This window comes from Myodes glareolus, chromosome 22 (genome assembly GCF_982192425.1).
Source record: "Myodes glareolus chromosome 22, mMyoGla1.1, whole genome shotgun sequence".
Lineage (NCBI taxonomy): Eukaryota > Metazoa > Chordata > Mammalia > Rodentia > Cricetidae > Myodes > Myodes glareolus.
Window position 1 is genome coordinate 6,947,797 of NC_142047.1, and position 23,758 is coordinate 6,971,554.

General features: G+C 42.4%; 1 protein-coding gene across 1 annotated transcript in view; it reads right to left on the reverse strand.

Annotated features, from left to right (window-relative positions):
• The window catches only part of Ttc29 (tetratricopeptide repeat domain 29), a 200,306-nt gene that overhangs the window by 78,610 nt on the left and 97,938 nt on the right, over positions 1–23,758 (reverse strand). The window contains exon 9 of the mRNA XM_048450253.3: positions 13,168–13,259. Within this exon, the coding sequence (XP_048306210.1) occupies positions 13,168–13,259 (92 nt within the window). The remainder of the gene's footprint in view (positions 1–13,167; positions 13,260–23,758) is intronic.

Below are 23,758 nucleotides of genomic sequence, written 5' to 3' on the forward strand. Positions count from 1 at the left end.
CAGTAATTCCACTTTTGGGTATATACCCAAAGGATGCTCAATTGTGTTACAAGGACATGTGCTCAACTATGTTCATAGCAGCATTGTTTGTCATAGCCAGAACCTGGAAACAGTGTAAATACCTCTCAACCAAAGAATGGATAATGAAAACGTGGTACATTTACACAATGGAGTACCACACAGCAGAAAAAAATCGCTATTTTTTGACATCTCGAAATTTGTGGGCAAATGGATGGATCTAGAAAACATCGTATTGAGTGAGGTAACCTAGACACAGAAAAACAATTATCATATATACTCACTCATAAGTGCCTTTTAGACATAAAACAAAGAAAAACTAGCATACAGTTCAGAATCCCAGAGAATCTAGACAACAAAGAGGACCCTAAGAGAGGCATCCATGAATCTAAGGGACATGTGAAGTAGAAAAAGACAAGATTTTCTGAGTAAATTGAGAGCATGGGGACAATGGGAGAGGGTAGAAGAGGAGGGTAGAGATAGGGAGGGGATCAGAGAAAAATATATAGCTCAATAAAAACAATAAATAATAAAAACAAATAACATAAAATATCTTGGGGAAATTCTAATCAAACAAGTGAAAGACTTGTATGACAAGAATTTTAAATCTTTGAAGAAAGATGGTAGAAGACATCAGAAAATTGAAAGATCTCCCATGCTTTTGGGTATGTATAATAAACATAGTAGAAATGATAATCTTACCAAAAGCAATCTACAGATTCATTAAAGTACTCATCAAAATTCTTCACAGATCTTGAAAGAACAATACTCAACTTCATATGGAAAAGCAAAAACAAAACAAAAACAAAACAAACAAAAACAACCAACCAAACAAAAAAATCAGTATAGCCAAAATAATCCTGTACAATAAAGAAACTCATGGAGGCATCACCTATCCTTGACTTCAAACTATACTACAGAACTGCAGTACTGAAAACAGCCTTGTATTGGCATAAAAAGACAGAGGACTCCGGATGGTGGTGGCACATGCCTTTAATCCCAGCACTTGGGAGGCAGAGGCAGATGTTGCTCTGTGAGTTTACGGTCAACCTGGTCTACAGCAAAAAACCCAGGATAGCCAAAACAATCCTGCACAATAAAAGAACATTCTGGAGGTATCACAATTCCTGACTTCAAATTCTACTACAGAGCTACAATACTGAAAACAGCCTGATATTGGCATAAGAACAGACAGGAGGACCAATGGAACTGAATCGAAGACCCAGATATTAATCCACACACCTTTGAACACCTGATTTTTGACAAAGAAGCAAAAATTATCAGATGGAAATAAGAAAGCACATTCAACAAATGGTGCTGGCATAACTGGATATTAACATATAGAAGAATGAAAATAGACCCATATCTATCACCATGCACAAAACTCAAGTCCAAAAGGACTAAAGACCTCAACATAAAGCCAGCCACACTGAACCTTATAGAAGAGAAAGTGAGAAGTACACTTGAATGCATTGGCACAGGAGACCACTTCCTAAATAACCCCAGCAGCACAGACACTGAGAGAAACAATTAATAAATGGGACCTCCTGAAACTGAAAAGCTTCTGTAAAGCAAAGGACATGGTCAACAAGTCAAAACGACAGCCTACAGAATGGAAAAAGATCTTCACTAACCCCACATCAGACAGATCTATGAAGAACTCAAGAAATTAGTCATCAAAAGAACAAATAATCCAATAAAAAAATGGAGTATATACCTAAACAAAGAACTCTCAAGAGAGGAATCTAAAATGGCTGAAAGACACTTAAGGAAATGTTCAACATCCTTAGTCACCAGAGAAATGCAAATCAAGACAACTCTGAGATTTCCTCTTATACTTGTAAGAATGGCCAAGATCAAAAACTCTGATGACAATGTATACCAGAGAGGTTGTGGGTTAAAGGGAACACTTCTGCCTTGCTGGTGGGAATGCAAGCTGGTACAACCCCTTTGGATGTCAGTGTGGTCAGTGTGGCGATTTCTCAGAAAATTAGAAAACAACTTTCCCCAAGACCCAGCAATACTACTTTTGGGTATATATCCAAAGGATGCTCAGTCATGCCACAAGGACATGTGCTCAACTATGTTCATAGCAGCATTGTTTTTCATAGCCAGAATCTGTAAACAACCTAAATGCCTTTTGACCAAAGAATGGATAAGAAAAATGTGGTACATTTACACAATGGAGTACTACACAGCAGAAAAAAATAACGACATCTTGAATTTTGGAGGAAAATGGATGGAGCTAGGAAACATTTTAAGTGAGGTAACCCAGACCCAGAAAGACAATTATCACATGTACTCACTCATAAGTGGCTTTTAAGCATTAAGCAAAGAAAACCAGCCTACAAACCACAATCCCAGAGAACTTAGACAACAATGAGGACACTAAGAAAGAAAAACTTACATAAACCTAACCTACATGGGAAGTAGAAAAAGACAAGATCTCCTGAGTAAATTGGGAGCATGGGGACCTTGGGGTAGGGTTGAAAGGGAGGAGAGAGGCAGGGAGGGGAGCAGAGAAAAATGTAGAGCTCATTAAAAAATCAATTAAAAATAAAAAACAGACAGGAGGACCATGGAACTGAATCGAAGACCTAGATATCAATCCACACACTTATGAACACCTGATTTTTGACAAAGAAGCCAAAAATATCAAATGGAAAAAATAAAGCATATTCAACAAATGGTGCTGGCATAATTGGATATTGACATAAAAAGGAATGCAATTAGATTTATTGCCATGCACAAAACTCAAGTACAAATGACCAAAGACCTCAATATAAAGCCAACTACAGTGAACCTCATAGAAGAGAAAGTGGGAAATACACTAGAACTCATTGGCATATGAGACCACTTCCTAAATATAACTCCAGTCTCCTGAATCAGAGCAGATTCTGTAAAGCAAAGGGCACAGACAAAACGACAAAATGCAGCCTACAGAATAGGAAAGGATCTTCACCAATCCCACATCTGACTGAAGACTGATTTCCAAAATATACAAAGAACTCAATAAATTGGTCATCAAAAGAACAAATAATCCAATTAAAAAAAAATGGAGTACAGACCTAAACAGAGAACTCTTGACAGAGGATTCTAAAATGACTGAAAGACACTTAAGGAAATGTTCAACATTCTTAGCCATTAGGGAAATGCAAATCAAAATGACTCTGAGATACCATCTTACACCAGTTAGAATGGCTAAGATCAAAGACACCAATGACAGTCTATGTTGGAGAGGATGTAGAGTAAGGGGAACATTCCTCCATTGCTGATGGGAATGCAAACTTGTACAAACACTCTGGAAATCAGTATGGTGGTTTCTCAGAAAATTGGGAATCAACCTACCTCAGGATCCAGCAATACTACTCTTGGGCATATACTCAAAGGATGTTCAATCATACTACAAGGACATGTGCTCATCTGTCTTCATAGCAGCATTGTTTGTCATAGCCAGAACCTAGAAACAACTTAAACGCCCCTTAACTGAAGAATAAATAAGGAAAACGTGGCACATTTACACAATGGAGTACTACTCAGCAGTAAAAAAATAATGACATCTTAAAATTTGCAGGTAAATGGATGGAACTAGAAAAAACCATACTGAACAAGGTAACCCAGATCCAGAAAGAGAAATATAATATGTACTCACTCATTAGTGACTTTTAGACATAAAGCAGAGAAAAACCACCCTACAGTCCACAACCCCAGAGAACCTAGACAACAAAGAAGACCCTAAGAGAGATATGCATGGATTAGTCAGAAAGGAGAAAAAGACCAATTTTTTCCTGAGTAAATTGGGAGCACAAGAGGTGGGAGGAAGGAAGGAGAGCAGGAAAAATGTATGTGGCTCAATTAAAAACAATGAAGTCTATAAAAAAGAAAATAGCAGGTGAAAAAATTAGACATGAAGCTATACATTGTGTATTCATTTTATTTACTGTTTATACAAATCAACAAAGACTAAGTAGGCTAGTGGCTGCTTGAGGCTGAGAAAGCAGGAGGAAGGGTCATTAGTGGTTCCTACAGGAGTTCTTTCAGGAATAATGGAAAGTTCTTGATATCAGAAGGTTGTCGTGGGCACATAATTCTGTGAAGGTCTTAAAAATCACTGAGCTGTGGAATTTAAAGGGAGAATTTGTATATCATTTTCTGAATTGTCTCAATAAATCTCTTTAAAAACTTCTAAAAAGTATATCAGAAGTTAAGATGCTAGATGGCAGTACACTCCTTTAATTCCAGAATTTGGTAGGAACTGCGTTTGAGGTTAGCCAGAATTACATAGTGAGTGAGCGAGCAGGCGAGAGAGCAAGTGGACCAGTCAGCTCCCCCCACCTCTCTCACACACATAGCAGCGAAACTGCAGGTCTCACTAAAGTCACACATGTAAGTGGTATGTATTCAAGCGAAATGCTCAAAGAGTTGTACACTTTCCAGCAGAGTGCACAGCGTGTGCCGGTCACCCAGATACTTTAGAAGAAAGGCACGGACGGAAGCTGGATAGAGGAAAGATGCAGTCCACATGAGCTGAGCATCAAAGAAACTGAGGGAGCCCCAGCCACAAGGGTATTTGGAGTTCATGTCTTTTCAGTAACATTGGGGTGCTTAATGAGAAGAGAACACAGCTGAGCCAGAAGGGTGTATGCCTGGTCAGCACAAGTCCTGGGTTTGATCTCCAGCACCTCATGAACCGTGTGTGTCATCCTAGTACTGGAGGTAGAGATGGTGGCATCGGATGTTCAAGCTCATCCTTGTCAGTTCCAGGCCAGATTGAGACACATGAAACCATGTCTCAAAACAAACAGGCAAGCAAGCCTAGTGGGCATCCTGTCATCAGAATTCACTGCCAGATGTGTGAGATAAGAGTAGAAATCACTATGCAGATGGAACTGTGATAGCTTCTGCCATGGCACATAGTCACTAACACCCTAGAGCACATTCATTTGACAGTCGGTGTAAGAGCAAGGCTGGTGTCTGAAGAGTAAGTGTGGTCTTAAAAGGCAGTTCAAAGGAACTTGAGATCAAATCTCATAAGCACAATACTTGAATACCTTGAAGCTCTCACAGAGGTTAGATAAGCTGTAGCACACAGAGGTGGCCACCCTTGTGTTTTGAACTGTAGGTAACCTTTAGTGCATTTTTCAGACCACATACCACCACTTCCTCCTTCCCCTCACCTAGGCCAACACTAGGGGCATGACTGTGAATGAGCCCCAGCTTCTTCCTCCAAATGTCTGTCCTTCTTCCGTGTTCTGCCCATCCCCATATCTGTTCTCTGCTTTCACCTGTATCTCTGTCCCTGGATCTCACTCTGATATTGAGCCCAGGGTTCACTCTCTCTGGACTTCCCTTCAGTGATATGGGTTGTCCCTCTGTATGCTGTGAATACCATTGGTTAATAAAGAAACTGTCTTGGACCTGCACAGGATATAGAGGTAGGTGGGGAAAACTAAACTGAATGCTGGGAGAAAGAAGGCAGGGTAAGAGAGAAGTCATATAGCTCTGCCAGACACAGCCACGTGGAGATACACAGATTGCTAGAAATGGGTTAAATTAATATGTAAGAGTTAGCCAATAAGAAACTAGAACTAATGGGCCAAACAGTGATTTAACTAGTACAGTTTCTGTGTGGTTATTTTGGGGCCAAGCTGCCGATAGCCGGGGACAAACAAACGGCCTCCTCCAACACTTCAGTGTCTTGCTCTGCCTTTCAAAGAATGGCTACCCTGAGGGTGTCTCATATGCCACTTGGTTTGACCTGCTCTGTCCACATGTTTGGCAAATCTCTCTTCTGGGGTGCTCTGGTTTTCCTCTGAACTGCAGATCTGCCTTTCGCGTTACTGGCTCCTCTTAGCATATGAAGGAGGGCTTCATATTCCCTTCAAGTGGTCAGTCTCAGGGACAGCACCTGCTGACTGTCATAGCATGGTGGTGAAAATAAGTTACTGAATTTTGTCCTGAAGTATGATTCTATGTAGAGATTTTCCCTTTCTGTTCATCCTTCCTTCCTTCTCTCTTTTTTCCTTTTCTTTCTTTCCATCTCTTTCTCTTCTTCTTTAAAAGTTGTTTTCTAAGACTGGGGGTAGGGTGGCATATGCCTTTAATCCTAACAATCAGGAGACAGAGGCAGGTATATCTCTGTGAGTTCAAGGCCAGCCTGGTCTACAGAGCAAGTTCTAGGACAGCCAGGGCTACACAGAGAAGCCCTGCCTCGACAAACAAACGAACAAAAAAACCAAAACAACCACCACCACAACAAATTATTTTCTAAGTGTGACTCTAATTTTTTTTCTCTTTCAAATGAGTAATATACCTTCAAATCTGTAATGATGTGCTGCTATTGGGTGGTTCAAACGAATACGAAACAAGGATTGTCAAAGGCGTGTTTATGGGTACATGCTCGAAACAGGCTACGGGAAGAAAAGGCCATCCATCATCTTGCATAGGGTCTCCAGCTCTGGATGGGGACATTCATTTATCAACTAGTTTTTTCTTAGAGCTGGCAGGTGGTGGACCCTGGGAGGAGTCAGGTCACCCACAGAGCTGGGTATCCTCTTTTTGTTCCTCTTCTGTTCTCGTGGATGGACAATATTGATAATATTAAAGTCATAGACTTAGAGGAAACTCCCATTTCTTCATTTTTAATAAGATTATATATAAGATTATAATTAGCTCTGAGGTGAAAGCTGTGAAAATGAGGCAGCGGGCTACATGGCAGGGATTCAACAATGACGTCAGTAAAGTAACAGGAGACAGCATCCAAACTCTGCTAGAGATGTCTAACATGAGAGACGAACTCAGTGTAGCCAAGCGTCCACTGTGAAAACCCCCATGGTGTAGTGCACTGATTACTCTGCCCTGGTTACACATGAAGCCCTGGTTATCAGAGCTTATTGAATCCATTCTTTCTTCCTTTCTTGTTGGTAAATTAATACTCTACAGAGAAGAAATAAAATGGAATTTCATGTTTCCCAAAGCTTGTGTTTGTTTGTTTGTTTGTTTAGAGACAGGGTTTCTCTATGCGATAGTCCTAGCTGTCCTGGAGCTTGCTCTGTAGACCAGACTGGTCTTGAACTCACAAAGATCTGCCTGTCTCTGCCTCCTGAGTGCTAGAATTCAAGGCGTGTGTCACCACCGCTAGTATTCCCCAGTGCTGTGATTGCTACCTTTCATAGTTCCATATGCATCATTTTCTCACAGCAAAATCATGACTTCTTTTCCAGAGTGAGGTGTAGGTCAATTCTCCGGAAAAGTTATGCTTCTTATGGAGCACTTATTACGTTTATAAAGAGAGGGCCACTAGCCATTTTAACTGAAATACTTGTCTGTATGTATATATTTTCAGGAAAGGTCACTTGGTATTAGATAATCAATTGGTGTGTTTTTCCCTAAGGAAGACTATTTCTCCAGCTCTCAGCATTTCGTAGTTACCTGTATTTCTTTGTCTGGGATTGCTAACATAAACTGAGAAGGTTGTATTTATGTATTTAAGGATATATATACACACACACACACACACACAAACACACACACACATGTAACAGCAATTACAAAAGGAGGGTATAAACATGAAAGAGGAAGGGGCTTGGTGGTGCATGAGAAGGTTTAGGAGGAGGAAAAAATGGTTAAGTTATGTAACTATGCCAGGCAGAAGTGGTGCACACCTTTAATCCCAGCACTCAGGAGGCAGCTGCCGGAAGATCTCTTCGAGGCCAGCCTAGTTTACAGAACAAGTTCTAGGACAAACACTAAAGCTACACAGAGAAATCCTGTCTCAAAAAACAAACAAAAAATGTAGCTATATTATAATTTCAAAAAAATGAAAGTATTCAAATTTATTGAGTATTAAATATTGATAAATAAAATGAACATAAACAAAACATATAAGTCAATAACTAAAATACTAATAAATAAAAGTGAAGTATAAAATATAATATTTTTAGGGCTAAGAATATTTTGTCAAACTGATTTTAGCTTTTCAAGGTCTTTTCTGTACTCTAATATCCCAGGAAAAAAAGGAGACATCTTTATATATCACTTTAAAACCACAAAGAAAATTCTTCTTGGTATTTAGCTATTTTAGACTCCCTAGAGCTTATGCGCGTTTACTGCTCTTCCAAAAATGTGCATGTTTTGGGCAGAAGTGTAGTTTACATTAGGTTTGGCCTGCGGAGGATAGTTAATTCATACCATACTCAAACAGCAGTACAAAAAAAAGTTTGGTTAAAAAAACCACCCAAAATGGTGTAAATACAGTGAATACAGGGTGTTTTGAACTTCTCTCCAGCCCCCGACATGCAGCAGACTTCCCGGAGTTTATCCAGGAGTTCTCTAAAGCAATGCTCGAGAAAGCCGTCTAAAAACGAGTGATATGTTCCACTCCTATCCGCAATCCACGCTATCAGTGCCGTGGCTGGAATACCAACAATACAGCGTGGAAAGAGCTCCCAAATGTGGACGGCAACCACAGATTTAGAAGCTAGTTTGTCCTTGGCAGGGGGAAAAACATTTTTTTTTTCCTAGAGAAAGGCTACCGATTACTTATATAAGTTCAAAGACAAGGTTAAATGTTAGACAAATATTAATTCCAGTTTTCCTATACGCAGTGCACAGGTGCAACTTCAACATCAGATTATATGGTATAATCATTAAATTCACTCAACCAGACCTCAGAGACTTAAAGACATATATCCTGAGGACCAGGGCTCCTCGGTCCAAAGAATGAGAACGAAACAGGGCAGAATATTTGTGTGTCAAGGTGATTTCTGTTTCCAACTGGGAAAACAGGACTGTTAACGCCCATGTCCCCTGACAACTGTCCAATTATGTAGATCACACTCGGCCTAGTGTTTGCTGGAGAAGTAATCAATAAAGGATGTGGTTGAGTGAACATAGATTTTGGCTGAACCAATGCATGAAAACTTAATCATTTACTCAGAGAGGAGAAATCAAATCGGGCCGAGATGAGGCAGCCACTGAGGGGTTTGCTGATTGTGCCACCAAGTTTGTGGGCCACAGATGAAAGTAATAAGGCAAATGGGATCAGTGGCAGGAGAAAATGTAAAAAGCTGTTCTTAATTCCATGAATTAATAGAAACGTTTCTGGTGGTCTATTTTTTTTTTTGCCATTTTTAGCAAATTTCACATCGAAGCCTGGATGTTCCATTTTATTTAGAGAATCTATGAAAATTACTAGGGCGTGTCATTTCGCTCACACAAGAGGAAATTAATCTTTGGCTCTAACGGAAAGGTAATTTTCACACTGGAAACTTTGTTGGTATTGATCTGAAGATCTTCACTGTGGAAAGTTTCTAGGAAATCATTTAACTTGAGTGTGTGAGGAAATTTACAATGGGCACAAACCAAACCCAGAAAGTGGGAGAGCTGTGGCCGATGTAGCTTTTTTTCTGAGTTCTTTTAAGTAGTTTTCCATATTATGTTGAAGAGTTGTGCATCTCAGTAAGAGAATTCATAAATGAGAATATACAAACATGCATATTCCATCAGGAAAGCGCATGCACTTGAACCATCTCTCCCCAAACCATCAGCACAATAACAGAATAATATTCACTTGGCACTCCCTCAGTTTGCTTTTCCCCTCCGAACCCCAGCTGACTTTTGTATAGTGTCTTATAGTGTCATGCGGCTCTTCTGGAACTGATTCTTCTCTTCAGTGCTATTTCAAGTAGGGAAGAAACGACATTGTAAATGCGTATACACCCATATGCAGTGTGTATTGTTTACCTGACAGAAAAAGTTGTCCGCTACTAAAGCCTCTCTGACTATGTCACACCAGGTCTGGCTCGAGCAACACCAAAGGGTAACTCCATATCACCAAATCTGAGAGAATGTGGTGTGCTTCCCAGAGAAGGCATAGTATAAATTTCTGTAACCATTTTCGGGGCTTCCAGCTTATAAAGCTCTCATACATGGTCGGCTGACGGCCTTAGACACCACTTACCCTAGACATGGCGATCCCTTTCCATTTCCTTTAAAGAGATAAAATATGTTTATAGACTTAAGGCCGCCATTAGTGAAACTGGAGCCATCACACGGGTTAGGAAGAAGAGATTTAGGGGGATGCTAAGCTTCACATACAACCTGATTGATTTCTCAGCCACCACTGCCACCATTTTTCCTATTTTGACTGTGTTGCTTTTTGTGCGATGCCTGCTAAGACAGGACAGTTGAGGACTGTGAGTGGGGTTGTCATGTATGTACTTGTGTATGTTTGCACATGTGTGGGCACTCTTATTAAAGTTAATATCACCCTCCCAGAGTAACATTATCCTAAAAATTACCACAAAACAAGTAAGGTTTTGACAGTTTAATAGACTTGATTTACATTACAGATTTCCAAGTAGGCAGTGCTGTTGCTGTCCAGAACGTTTTGTCTCCAGAGTCTATCGTGTGTGTGGGGGGGGGGTGGGGGGGGGGAGTGACCAAGGCCATGCTCCCTGAATGCTCCCGTGAACCAGGGCTGCAACATGGCAGCTCCTCATTGGGAAGGTCATGGCCTAGGGTGTTTTCTCCTATGGCTTCAGAAGAAGCATTTCTGTATGCTCCGACACACTGCATAGTGTTTATGGCATTACAAAATTAAGGACTCTTGTCTGTCATATGCACAAATCATTGAAGGCTTAACTATATTTGAGTAGAAAGCAATTTCTATGTGGAACTATAAGTTTTATTTGGCATAAAAGTAGAATGTGTATCTGCTTTTCTGTGTCTCTCTTTGTCTCTTTCTGCCTCTCTGTGTGTCTGTGTGTGTGCCAGAGGATGATATTAGGAGTCTTTCTTGATTCTCTCCACACAATTTTTTTTTCTTTGAGATAGTGTTCTTCTGTGTAGCCCTGACTGTCCCGGAACTAGCATTGTAGACCAGACTGGACCCAAACTCACAGAGCCCCACCTGCCTCTCCCTCCCGGGTGCTGGGATTAAAGGCGCTCGCCACCATTGCTGGCATCTCCACACTATTTTAGTTTGAGACAGGGTCTCTTACAGAGCCTGGAACTCATCTTAGACTAGCTCTCCAGCAAGCCCCAGGGCAGATGCCTGTCTTAACCTCTGCAGCACTAGGATTAGAGCAGGTACGACCATTCCTGACCTTAATGTAGACTCTGGAGATCTGAACATGGGTCTCTATGCTTTCACAACAAGCACTTTCCCAACAGGATCATTCCTGGGGCTCTGTCTGCAGCGTTGCTAAGAATGTAAGAAAGTATTTTCCCCATTCATTAAAACTTGCTACCTGACCTGTCACGTACACTGCGCAGCCTTACTACCTTGGACACGCTAGAGACTGTGTCAGAATTATCAGATCACCACTCAACTTTTCCCCAAGCATTGACTGGACAGATCCAGAACTCAGAATCTGAGGTAGAGACCGGAAATCTTCAGATGACATGCACAGCAAACCTGTGCAGATAACTTGAAGCCAATGTCAAGTGTCCCATGACACAGCAAATGCTCAGAAAAGGGGAATTAATCTCTCAAGAGTTTAATCTCTTTAGCTATACGGGATGCAATGGGAATCTCCCTTTGTAAAAATGACTTTATAAGCACATGAAGGACACTTTAATATTCCTGTGTGAATTTAGACCAGGCTTGTCATTACAAAGTGATAGGAGGAATTTGACTATTCTCTAGGGGAGGGAGGGATGGCTCAGCAGTTAGAACATTGACTGCTCTTCTAGAGGACACAGGTTCAATTCCCAGTACCCACATGATGACTGTCAACCACCTCTAACTTTAGTCCCAGGGAACTGATCTTTCCCTGTTCTGGCTCCTGTGGACTTCAGGCACGCATATGTTCCACAGGCATACACACAACTAAAACATGCATACATAATAAATAATAAAACAAAAAGTAAATAAAAACAGAACCACCACCCACCAACATCAAGCCCCCCCCCCCCCCAAAAAAATACCTCAACTGTTTTCTACTGATTTACAGCAATGATGATACACCAGAGGCAAGTAGTTTAGTAGTTGAAATGAACTTGACAAAGAAGTGCACAGGGTCCATAAGTCCAAACAGATATTAAGTTGAATTCTAACCAATCGCATCTTAGCTGCTATTTAGAGGCTAGAGCTTCATGAGTCAGCTGGTTGGTCTCCTGGGGACTGGTCACCATGTCTATTTGCTTGCTTTCCTTGTGTGTGATTGGCTGGCCCTGTCTCTCCCCAATAAGCACCCACACTCTCATCTGTATACCTTCTTCTAAGGCATTTGCCCAATAGTGACTAGGTTTTAACTAATATTTTATAGAACACCTTCCATTTATTGGTATCAGCATTTTAAGCATTGTTTCCTATATTAGTAATATTTATACAATGATTCTACTTTTAGTTCATCCAGTATATAAGCATTAAATGTCTTTCAATAACATCCCCCACCTTTTCAGACTGCCCTATGTATATTTACAATGGAAGATAAATACAAAGAAGTTACAATGTAGCACATTTTATACCTGCTATGATGATGATGATGGTGACGTGAACAGGCTATATTTTGGCTCTAGGCTAGCATACTGAAAACCAAGACTGTGTTTGATGACTTTTGGTATAGTGAGTGGCTTACACACAATGGTGAACTAGATCACACAGTGGCTGCAATACCATAAGTGGGGGGCAACCACCAAGTTTTCCACCAAAGGCCGTCGTACCAGAGCTCTTCTCAGAAGCTTTCATGAAGTTTTCTGTTTCAGATAAAATGTTGGGAACGCTGGTTTGCACCCAACTGTTAACCCAGGTTTGCTTAATGAAAGAAGTGTGGCAGAAGTGTAAATGGAGAGGCTAGGCAGGTCACAGCACTGAGGTGCGGTGCCTGGTACAGGCTCTGCATCCCTGACCTATGAGAGATGTGACCTGAATTTTTCCTTCTCAGGTTCATTCAAGGTCATCACTAAACTCACAGAAAACAAAGGGAGCTAACCCGATGGAGGGACAGACAAAGACGACTTTGGATGCGTCTTTTTAAAACACCACACTGGTTTACAGTAACTTACCATCAAAGGGTCACTTAAGAAGGGCACTGCTTAAAATTTAAGCAGGCAGTAATGGAAAGCGACAGACCTCAAACAATTTAAGTCTTTCACAGCTGGGTAAATCCACAGTGACAGCAGGACAAGGCTGTGCTAACTTACCTCTGCAGGACCTTGGCGATGGCCTCGTAGGCTCTCCCCAGGTTCAGATCATCATCCATGCTGGTAGCAATCTCGCTGTACCTGCGCAGCACCTATTGGGAGAGGGGCACGCTGAGCAGGAAGCCTGTCCACATCCACATCACAGAGAAGATGAAAATTCACCATTTTAATAATCTGATCTTTTGTTTATTAAAGATTCACTCTGGCTTGGTCTATTTTTGTCTGTGTCGTGGCTTGTTTTGTGGCCATTTCTTTGAGCCATGACAGTGAAGTAAGTCTTAGTTTCGTAATTTTTTTTTTTTATCAAACCATCCCAATTCTCCAAATCCTTCTGTTTATATAATGTAGATGTGAATAAATAATTGAATGGTTTACAGCATTATTTTAAAATATGGAGACTATTACCAAAGGTAATATAAGGCAGATTAGAATGTTCTGCTATAATAGTTCAAGTATCACGGTTCTTTCTATACATAGCTCTTTGGAAAGGATGAATTTAGGTGAGGGCCTTCTCTGAATCTGTCATCTAGGAGAGGTTTGTCTCGCATGCTATGTGCACAGAGCACACTAAAAATATTCCTTACAAATGTGCTTCATTGCCAGCAATCTCCAAGATAATCAAAAGATTACAGCTGCCACAGTCAAACATATGATCTTAATTTAATTTAGCACTGACATCATTGGTGTGCTGTCATTTTCATTTCTTTAATTCCCCACTCCACTCCCCGGTCAGAGGAGGGAAATACAGAAACCAGCACCCCCTCTCTTTCTTCTCCCTTTATTGTTATGTGACCCAACCTATTACACACATGAGGACACAAGAAGTCTCCAAAGACCTCTATGAAAATCCTTTTTGCACATTTTCTAGAAAAGAATTAGAGAAGTCACTTTATGGCATTTGAGAGAGTGAGCTGGTGGGGGTGGGGCATATGTCTGCCTGGTGTGCTCTGTCTCAGTTAGACAACTCGAAGGGTTTGAATACTAAGTCAGGGTTAATGTTCATCTATTCTTTTTCTTGTTTCCTTTATACACCCACACACTACCCTGCCTTGAGCCCCTCTCCCCATTTGCTCGTCTCATTGCTCCTGAGACAATCCCTTCCCCAGCTGCTCTCATCCCCATTCATTGTTATTTCTGCAAAGTTAACATTCGGGAAATGACTCCATGAGGCTGTCGTGATTCCTCACTAGAAGCAGCTCTCCTGTGGTTTACAAGAGCTTGCTCATGCCGAGATCCATCTATGGGTCTACATAAGCCCTGGTATTTTGATTCTTGTTAAGTCCACAAAGTTCTAAATTTTGAAAATGCTTTCAGTAGTTTTAATTGGCAAGTAATGATTGCATTTGGCTATAAGATACAGAGTGATGCTTTGTCCTGTGTATAACGGGGGTCCACTCACCAACCTCCCAACTTGTTACTGTTTTATGGAAATAATGTTCAAAAACCACATAAACAAAAAGAATGTACATAATATATTTTTATCAATTTTTAAAGTTTGTGTGTGTGTGTTCACGTGTGTGAATGTGGGTGCACATAAGCCATGATACATATATGGAGGCCAGAGAACAACCTCAGGTTTCCGACCTCACCGTTCACCTTTTCAGAACAGGGTTCTTGTTCTCACTGTGTAACACTGGCCCACACGTTCCCACAGAGTTCTCCAACCCCTGTTTTGTTGCAGAAATACTGCCCTTCCACACGTGCTCTCACGTCTGCACTTACACACGCACTCTCATGTCTGCATTTACACACGCGCTATCACGTCTGCACTTACACTCGCGCTCTCATGTCTGCACTTACACGTGTGCTATCATGTCTGACTTTGCACAGGTGCTGGTGATCTAAACCAAGTCCCATCTACTGAGCCTTGTCTCTAACTCTCCCTTAGCAGTTTTGGAATATATGACACATCTTGATTCTTATTTTTAGGCTTCCTAATGAAGCTCCGCAGAAACCTGAGGCTATTCTTCTCATCCTGTCTTCACAGCTGGCAATGCACGGGTTTAACCTGAGGTGACTCCACACAGCATCTTCTGAGGCATGACACAGAACCTCTGAATTTTTTTTTAATTTAAAACGAGGGAACCTTGTTTAACTGATGTACAAAATGCATAGAAAAAGGCTCTATGGAACTTTATTTTGGTCCACATATTTTTAGATGGCATTCTAGAATCTCAGATTAAAGACTGGCTACTAATCCATTTTGTGCCCCGGCTAGTCCATTTGCTCTCTTTGAGCAGAAACTGTCACTGTGACTCCAGCACTATTTCAGAGCTTACGGAATCTTACAATGGAGACTTGTTTGCAATACTGAGGACATTTATAGATTACCCACTAGTCCAGGCTTTGTGCTGATGCGACTGTGTAAATCAGCAATGATCTGAGGCAGGATTCTCTGGGGCATAAGCAGCCTACACCCCGAAACTCTCTCATATTCCTAGTTGCCCTATGTCTTCTTCATAGTGATGAATATGGTCTCCCGAGTGAACAACTAACCCAAGTGTTCCCTCTTTCTCTTGCTCATCACCACCTCTTCTGTGAGAAGGGATCTCGCTCTGTTCCCCAAGCTGGCCTCATACTCTGGGGTCAAGCAACCTTGCCTCAGCCTCTTGAGTCACTGAAACTAGAAGGCAAGTACCCAGCCTCAAACTCAGAATAAGATTATTGAGATGTAGACCTTAGTTCTTCCATGTCTGTTCTACATTCCAACATGCAGGCCAGGAGAGCTCTTTGTACTTAATTTCCTCACTATAGAAGACAGCCAGAAGCTGTCATTCAGTTCCCAGGATTCCACACATCATGCCATGTACTTTGCACACTAGATAAGAGTTCTTGCTCTCCTTACCAGCCTCCAGGAGTACCTCTGGCAGGAGTTCCCTCCCCAAAGAGAAGACAACCAGTTTTACATGTGGCGTAAGAGAATCTGGTATTTGTTTAAACAGTAGCCCCAGAACCAGGAGCCACATAGGTGGTTGGAAAGATATGGTTCATTTTTTGCCAAATAGGGAAGCGTTGATGTACTCGAGAGCCATGCTGAGCATCTTAGGGAGGATCTGCTTTCAGAGGGATTTCTCTGCCCCAGGAACATGAGCACAAGAGAAGACATATATGTGTGGGAGACATCTAAAGAGATGCAGGATGGAGGGAGCAAGGAGTTCTTATCAAAGTAAAAAGAAAAATAGAAACTTCAGTAGAAAAATAACACGGAATTGCAAATTCCATGGGAGACAGAAGTGTCTACACTGATCATGACAAGCTACTGTGATGGTCAATCTCATCACCTTGACCCTATGAAGAGGTGTGGCCCCAGGTGTGTGTGAGGGGCATCTCTGAAGAGGATGAACTAGCAGGGACTGACCAACCTTGAACACAGCTAGCACCATTTCACATACTAAGTAAGGCCTGTGATGAAATAAAAGGGGAGAAAGGGAAAGCCCTTTAGTGCAGGCTTTCTTTCGTTTTTTTCCTGACCTCCATGATCTGGAGTTCTCTCTGCTCTGACCCCCCCACCCAAGGATGTGATGTGGGATGCCCTTCTGTATTCTGTGAATATGTTTTATTATCATTGGATAATAAAGAAGATATTTTGGCTTGTGGTAGAGTGGAATATACCTAGGCAGGAGAGCCAAATAGAATACAGGGAGAAAGAAGATGGAGTCAGAAGGAGCCACAAGTAACATATAAACTAATAGAAATGGATTAATTAAAAATAATAAGAGCTAGTTAATAATAAGCCTGAGCCATCAATCAAACTTTTATAATTAATATCAAGCTTCTGAGTGGTTATATTAAAAGTTGCTGTGGGACCAGGTGGGAAGGCACGCACCTCTGATAACATTCCCCCAAACATACTTCCTCATTTAGTTTGTGTAAAGCAGGTGTTCTGTCACACATGCCAAAGTCTAACATGATTTTGACAGTAGATAAGCTGTGATGTACAGGTTGTTAGCAAGTATTGGTTAATTGGATCACTGAGAAAAACCAAAGAGTGGGGCTGTTTCCACAAGACACATCATGTAAGAAGATGCATGGGGTTCTAGCAGCACCTGTGGAAATCTGAAGGACACTTGGTTCAACAGACTTGGGCTGTGAATATGTTGGACACATATCTATAGCCTGGGTGGTTAAAATCTACCAACGTAAGTCAGAGAAGCAGGAATTCTTAGGTGTACAGTATCCGAATGGACGAAAAAGTCAAATATATAATCAGTGAAGTTCATGAGCCTAGAAGAAAGAGAGACATTGACCTGGTCCACTGCTATGTCAACCCAATGCCAACAGAGTGAAGAGAGTCAGCTCATGTATCCAGTGGCATGCAAGAGTCACAGCAGATGCGTCACTGGCAGAGGTAACTACGCTGCCTTAATCCCCTCGTGGTACCACTTCTGTCATACTGTCCAGACTTTAGAACCAGAGGCTGGGACCATCCGAAGAGTTCATCCAGCACATTCCGTTCCAAATGGTGACCAGCAATAAAGTCACAGCTCTGCTTGTGAAGACCTTCTAGTGCAGAGCGGTCGGCATTACACATTGAATCTAGGCAAAGGAATAAAGATACAGAACCTTCCAGAAGCCAAGTTGTTCTCTAGATGCTAAAACCTACTATAAAACTGTCCCTGGCCCTGTGCATCCAGCATTAGGTTTGGAGGGATGGAAGAAAATTTGTAATTAAATTAATAAATGAAGCAATTTTAGAAATTTGTAGAAATTCTGGAGGAAATAGAACAAGAAGCTTCATATGAAGAGGACTTCAATCTACATTTAAGAAGAACCAGAAGTGGATCCAGGAGTTAGGGGAACAGCTTGAGTAACTGTCTCGAAATGAGAATGGGTGACAGCACTGGAGAAACAAAGGGTTTTGCCAGGGGATGAAGATTCAACAGTATCGGCAGGAACATCTGCCTCAGAGCTTATCTAGTAACAAAGAACGAGTAATCCATGTTTTAACTGATAATATTAAGTGAAAACTCAAATTACCATGGGTGATGGAGGCTCATGCCTTTCATCCTAGCACTCAGGGAGGCAGATTCAGGCAGATAGATCTCTGGGAGTTCAAGGCCAGCCTGGTCTACAGAGCTAGTTCCAGGACAGAGAAACCCTGTCTCAAAAAATAAATCAAAACAAAACAAAAAACTCAAAAACCCTCAAATTCCAGCTTGTCAGTTTGATTATGATTTATTTGTTGCTGGGGAAACGAGGCAGGCTTTTCACTGTAACCTTTTATCCTGTTCCATGAGAGAGTGCTAACACAGCACTTTATGAGCAACTACGTCTGTGTCTCTTCTCAGGCAGCTTGAGGAGCTTGGCCAAAGTCCACACATTCATGGTTATGCCAGGGCCCATGCGTGTCCCGTGACTTGAAATTGGCGGCATTTGTTCCTGTGTCTAGGGCAAGGGCACAGAACGTGTTTCGTTTCTCTCCTCACATATCACTGAGCATGAACAGCTCAGATCAGTGCTACCAGGTCTCCTAGGCAATAGCCTAAGGTTTAAATAAGCCCCTGGTCTTGCTGGTGACTCTCACTACCACTGTTTCTATAAGGAGACAACTCAAAGCAACCATCAAAAAGGTCTAGAATGTAGCTCACATGAAATGGGGCACCTATGTAAATGGATGCTAATTCTTATTTTTATACATGTGTGTATGTTGTATATGTTTATGGGGGTTTATGCATGTGGAGACCAGAGGCAACCCCATCTACCCTGTCTGAGACAAGGTCTCTCATTGGCCTGTAGCTCACAATTAGGCGAAACCAATTGGCCAGTGACAGTGAGCTTCTCCATCTGCCTCCAGGACTGGGACTACAGGTGCATGGCCAAGCAGGGTAGCTTTGCATGGTTCTGGGGCTTGAACTCAGGTCCACATACTTTTGAGGCAAGAGCTTTACTGCGTAAGCCACCCCTACATCACCAATTCTTTTCAAAATTCACATTTGGGGGTATTTAAAAATATTTTTTTCCTGTCACCATTTGCCACCCTCCTTCACCCACTCGTTCTCCCTGAACTTGCAGAAATACTCCTACTTAGGAGGCACAGACAGGTCACGAACAGACTTTGGTTCTGTTCGCTTACATGGAGGGGGCTCATGCAAGCATTAATCGAATCTCCCTCTGAGTATTCATTCAGATTTTCTCTAAATACCACAGGTATTGGCCGGTCTACCAAGGAACTGATTGTCACATGTCAAGCAGCTCTATCTCCCTGAACTTATTTCCTTAGGTGGAATGGAAGCAAAGTCTACCTTGAAGGAGTGTTAGAAGGGTCCTGTGTGGTGTGGTATTTAAAGTACTTATCAAGAGTTTGAGTGAAGCAACACCCTGACTTTTCCCTCACCCTCATCTGACCTAGCCTGTCTCAAGCGGAGGGACATCTTTCAACATCTAGAAATACTTCTGGTTGTTAGTATTAGGGGAGGGTTGCTGGTACACACCTCTGCAGTACATACCATACACCCCATAGCAAAGAATTGCCCAGCCTAAAATGTCAGTAGAGCCTCTGCTGAGAAATTCTGTCCCAGCCTGACCCAGCCTGATCCAGCCTGACCCAGCCTCCACTTAAACAGCTTTCCTGACTGGAAACTATTCCCTTGGGAAGTTAGCCACATGCTTACCAGAAAGCTTCATAAACAAACTATAGGTTGATTTGAGGTAAAATCTCTAGCTCCCACCTGCTAAGCCAAGATTGTGCCTTGTGGGGCAACAAGGTGAATTTGTCCATCTCTGTATAACACTTTCTAATCCCGAGGCATGGCTGTGTTCCCCACTCAGCTCCTCAGCAAATTTGGTGTCATTTGGAGACAAGGAAGACCAAGTTTGCTGCGGTTTAACCACATTTAAATGCTTCCTCCTGGTTTTTTCTCCCCAACAAATCTCAGAGGACAAGAAGAGTCAAAATAAGCCCACTTAGATGCACCATCGTCTGTGAAGCTATGAAGGACACTCAGCACACATGTCTGTAAAGAAGGTATGAGTGACTGTCCGGGGCACAGTTTTTAACTTCTCCTCCCCCCATCACTATAAAAAGGTAGTACACCTAAATTTTTGCTATATACACCCTAGAGAAGCCCCAGATGGTGCCATTTCATAACAAAGGTTCGGCATTAGTCCCAGCCCACTGCTTGCTTTGAAGAAAAACAATACTGATATTTACTAGCATAATAATAAACACAGAAAATTTGAAAAGTCAGGTTTGCCACCGTGAGCTTGAAGTCATTGTCAAATCTTATTGGAAATACATTTATTCTGATTTTTGGCATGCTCAGCCCTTTAGCATCTCACAGTTGGCGAGCAGAGAGGGTGCTTCTGCGTCATTTGCAGTGTCTGAGCCCGATGCAGACAGTCAGCTGCAGCATTAGTCAAAGAAATCAGCGGCTAATGACTTCTGACAGGCACTGCAGCAGCAGGCTGTGACCAGCCAGGGCAACTCCAGCATCCAGGGCTATCTTCCTGGAGATGGAGAGAGGCGTTGTAGGAAATGCTGAGAACGAGGGAGGGCTCACACGTCCTTTCTGGAAAGCCACAGCTGATGCGCCATAAACACAATGACCCTTCCTACAGCTATGCTACCCTGCCCCAGGGAACCTCCTGAGGGTGTGACTTGGTAATCTTTGCAGAAGTAGCTTCCCTCGTCCTTCGGTCGGAGGCGGCTCTCCTGCCTCTAACTCTGCATTCTTTGTCCTTGAAAGCCAGTACTCATCCTTGAGCCCATCTGCCACGCGCTGATGACTCGTGCTGTCTAATACACAACCCCGAGGTTGTGTGATGTGGGCAGAACGGACTGAGTGTGAGAAACGTGTGTTCTGGTTTCTCCTGACTGACCAGATCTGTGTGCTCTTAGATAAGAAGTGTCGTCCTGTGGATTTTATTTCCCAGTTCTGCAGTATGAAGGCGGTGGAGTAACCAGCCTAGAATTTTCTCTTCTAGAAATACGATTTGGAGTTTAGGACTCTAGGCTGATGTGTTTAGTCATTTAAGGCATAGTCTACTTGTTTTCAATAATTTAGTGTTAGCTAAAGAATTTCTGATCAGGTAGCAAGATAGCTCAGAGGTTAAAAGAGCATTCAGCTCTCCAGAGGACCCAAATTTGGTTCCCAGCATCCACAACAGGTGGCCTATAACTCCAGCTGTAGGGACTCCAGCATCATCTTCTGACCTCTCTCTCTTCCTATACACACTCACGTGCACACACACGCAAACACACGCACACACACACACATGCACACACACATTCCTGATCAGGGACTGGAAAGATGGATCAGTGCTCCAGAGCACCTGTTGGACAGTCATGAGGACCAGACTTGGATTCCAGATCCCGAGTGACAAGCTGGGCACCCTGGAAACACCAGTAATTCTAGCTCTAAGGGACCCAAGGTCCTTTTCTGGCTTTTAGGTGGGCGTAGGCACACACACATGTGTGTATACACTCATATAGACACAGACACACATAAATAAATAAAATAAATCTTACAAAATATCCCTGATGGAATTATTTTATTCTCTTTTAAAGTTTAAATAAATAAAACAGTGAAGCATTTCAATTCAGTTGAAATCTTTACACTGTCTCCTCACTAGAGCGTGCTGAAATCCCTGGAACTGACTGTTTTAACTGTCACTGCACGAGAAGAGCAGCAAGCAAGAGGCAGGTTTACGGTGGTAACCGGCTAGTCTTAAGAGGTAATCAATACAGGGTCATTGTTCTTCAGGAATAGCAAGCATTTGCTTTATAGCTATAAGAACTCGATGAAAATTCATGGTCATCCTTAGGATTCACACCCTGCCAGTGCTGGATAATCCCGAACGAGCTGTAAATTGACACCACACCTTTAACAGCCTTCGAAGGATGGAAACATTCCCCAGAACATTTCAGTCTCTACCTAAACTCCCCCTCTGCACATCTAAGTTGCAGATGAAGCTCAGTCTCAAGACAGATACAATCCCACATACAAGTGGAAAACGAAACTTTCCTTAGTCCTGAATTGAAATATATCGCTCTAAATTGTTACTTCCTAAATTGCTCATCTCAGTTTTGTACTACGGTGACAATAAGACCACATCTGAACATTCTTACTGTGATTCTCACTTGTCATTCTAGATCAGAGGTCAGAAAGCACAGGGGCTTTATCAGGTGCAGGCCAATCTTGGCATGAGTTATATTTGCAGCTCCTCAGAAGAAAATATCCCCTTGTCCTTGACCTCTTGAAGAGGAGACTCACTTTGTTCAGAGGCCCTGACCAAAGGGCAGTCAGTTTCCAGGCAACTGGCTCTCAGTGCAGCGGCCTGACGTCACTTCCTGCTTGGTGGAGGATTGGAGCATGACCAGAGCATAACTTAGTTCAATCGCGTCGTTGTAGGGCACTCAGACTGTCGAGCGGGGAGGCTGGCAGAGGAGGGGTGTTCAAGGCAGACACAGCGAAAGGAGGATGGACCGGCTGCCGTGGCTGAAGGGTAACATGAAAGCTAAGCCTCCTTTTCCAGGAGTTTCCCCATCTCAGTGGGGCCCACTGTTGGCTACTCTTGGGATTCCTGGAGCTGTGGTTTGAGCAGAGCCGCAGGTGTCTTATGTTCTCTGCTACTTGATGTAACGCACGGATCTCTTTCTTGAAAAAACTGAGAAATACTTTGAGACAAAATAATCGTCGGGAGCTGACGTGACAGGTTAAAAACTTTAGCCTTTCCCCTTTTTGTTTGTCAGTGAAGAACACGATGGGAAGATTCTTGCCCCGTGAGACACACTGAGTGGAGGACACGGGTAATTTCATTAATGGGATGAGACAAAGATGCAAGAGGTTGAGGGGTTTTGTCCCACATATTGCTTTAATTAAGAAACCCCAAGCTCCAGTAGGAAGAAGAGTGTGACAGACGCTCACACTGCAGCTGTGATGACATCGGAAACAATACCAGTTCTCTGTTGTTTACGAGCACTGGAGACGGTTGTGACAAGCGGAATCATATTTAGCGCCAGTCAGATCTAATCAGATTAGATGCACCTTGCTACTCACTTTGCTCATGCAGGAATGACAGCGTTTGCAAGTTGTTGGGGTACGCTGGGCCACGGGCCCTTATCTCCAACCATGCCGGCATCTGGTTCTCAGTCTTGACCCCATTCCCTCAGCCTCTAGACTTGGGAACCTTCAACATTCTGAGCCTGCACTGTTCTTTCTTGCTTTTCTCTTGATTCTCCAGAGCTTTCTGACAGGGAGCTGCCTTTGTCTTTGTCCTAGCTGAGCCCTAGCTTCAGTGACTGTTGCATCTAATTATTATCACTGTGAGTTGGTATGGACAGAAACCCTTTCTCGTTCTCCATTGGGCTCCTATTTCCTAGTCATGTTAACATTGAGCGTTCTTAAACAGACGTGGTAGAACCCGAGCAAGGTGTCAAGAGTGAAGTCCTACTGAGACGCTGATGTAGTTGTGATAAGATGTGGTATGTATTTTTGCCGTAGATCCTGGAAATAAAAAAGAAGCACGGCACCTCATACCTAGGCCAAAAGGAAAGGCTGGATAGCCAGCCTGGAGGGCTGAAGCATCAGCAAGTAGGTTTAAAAGGACATAGATGAATTTCAAAACAACCTGAGACTTCCATGTCTAACTG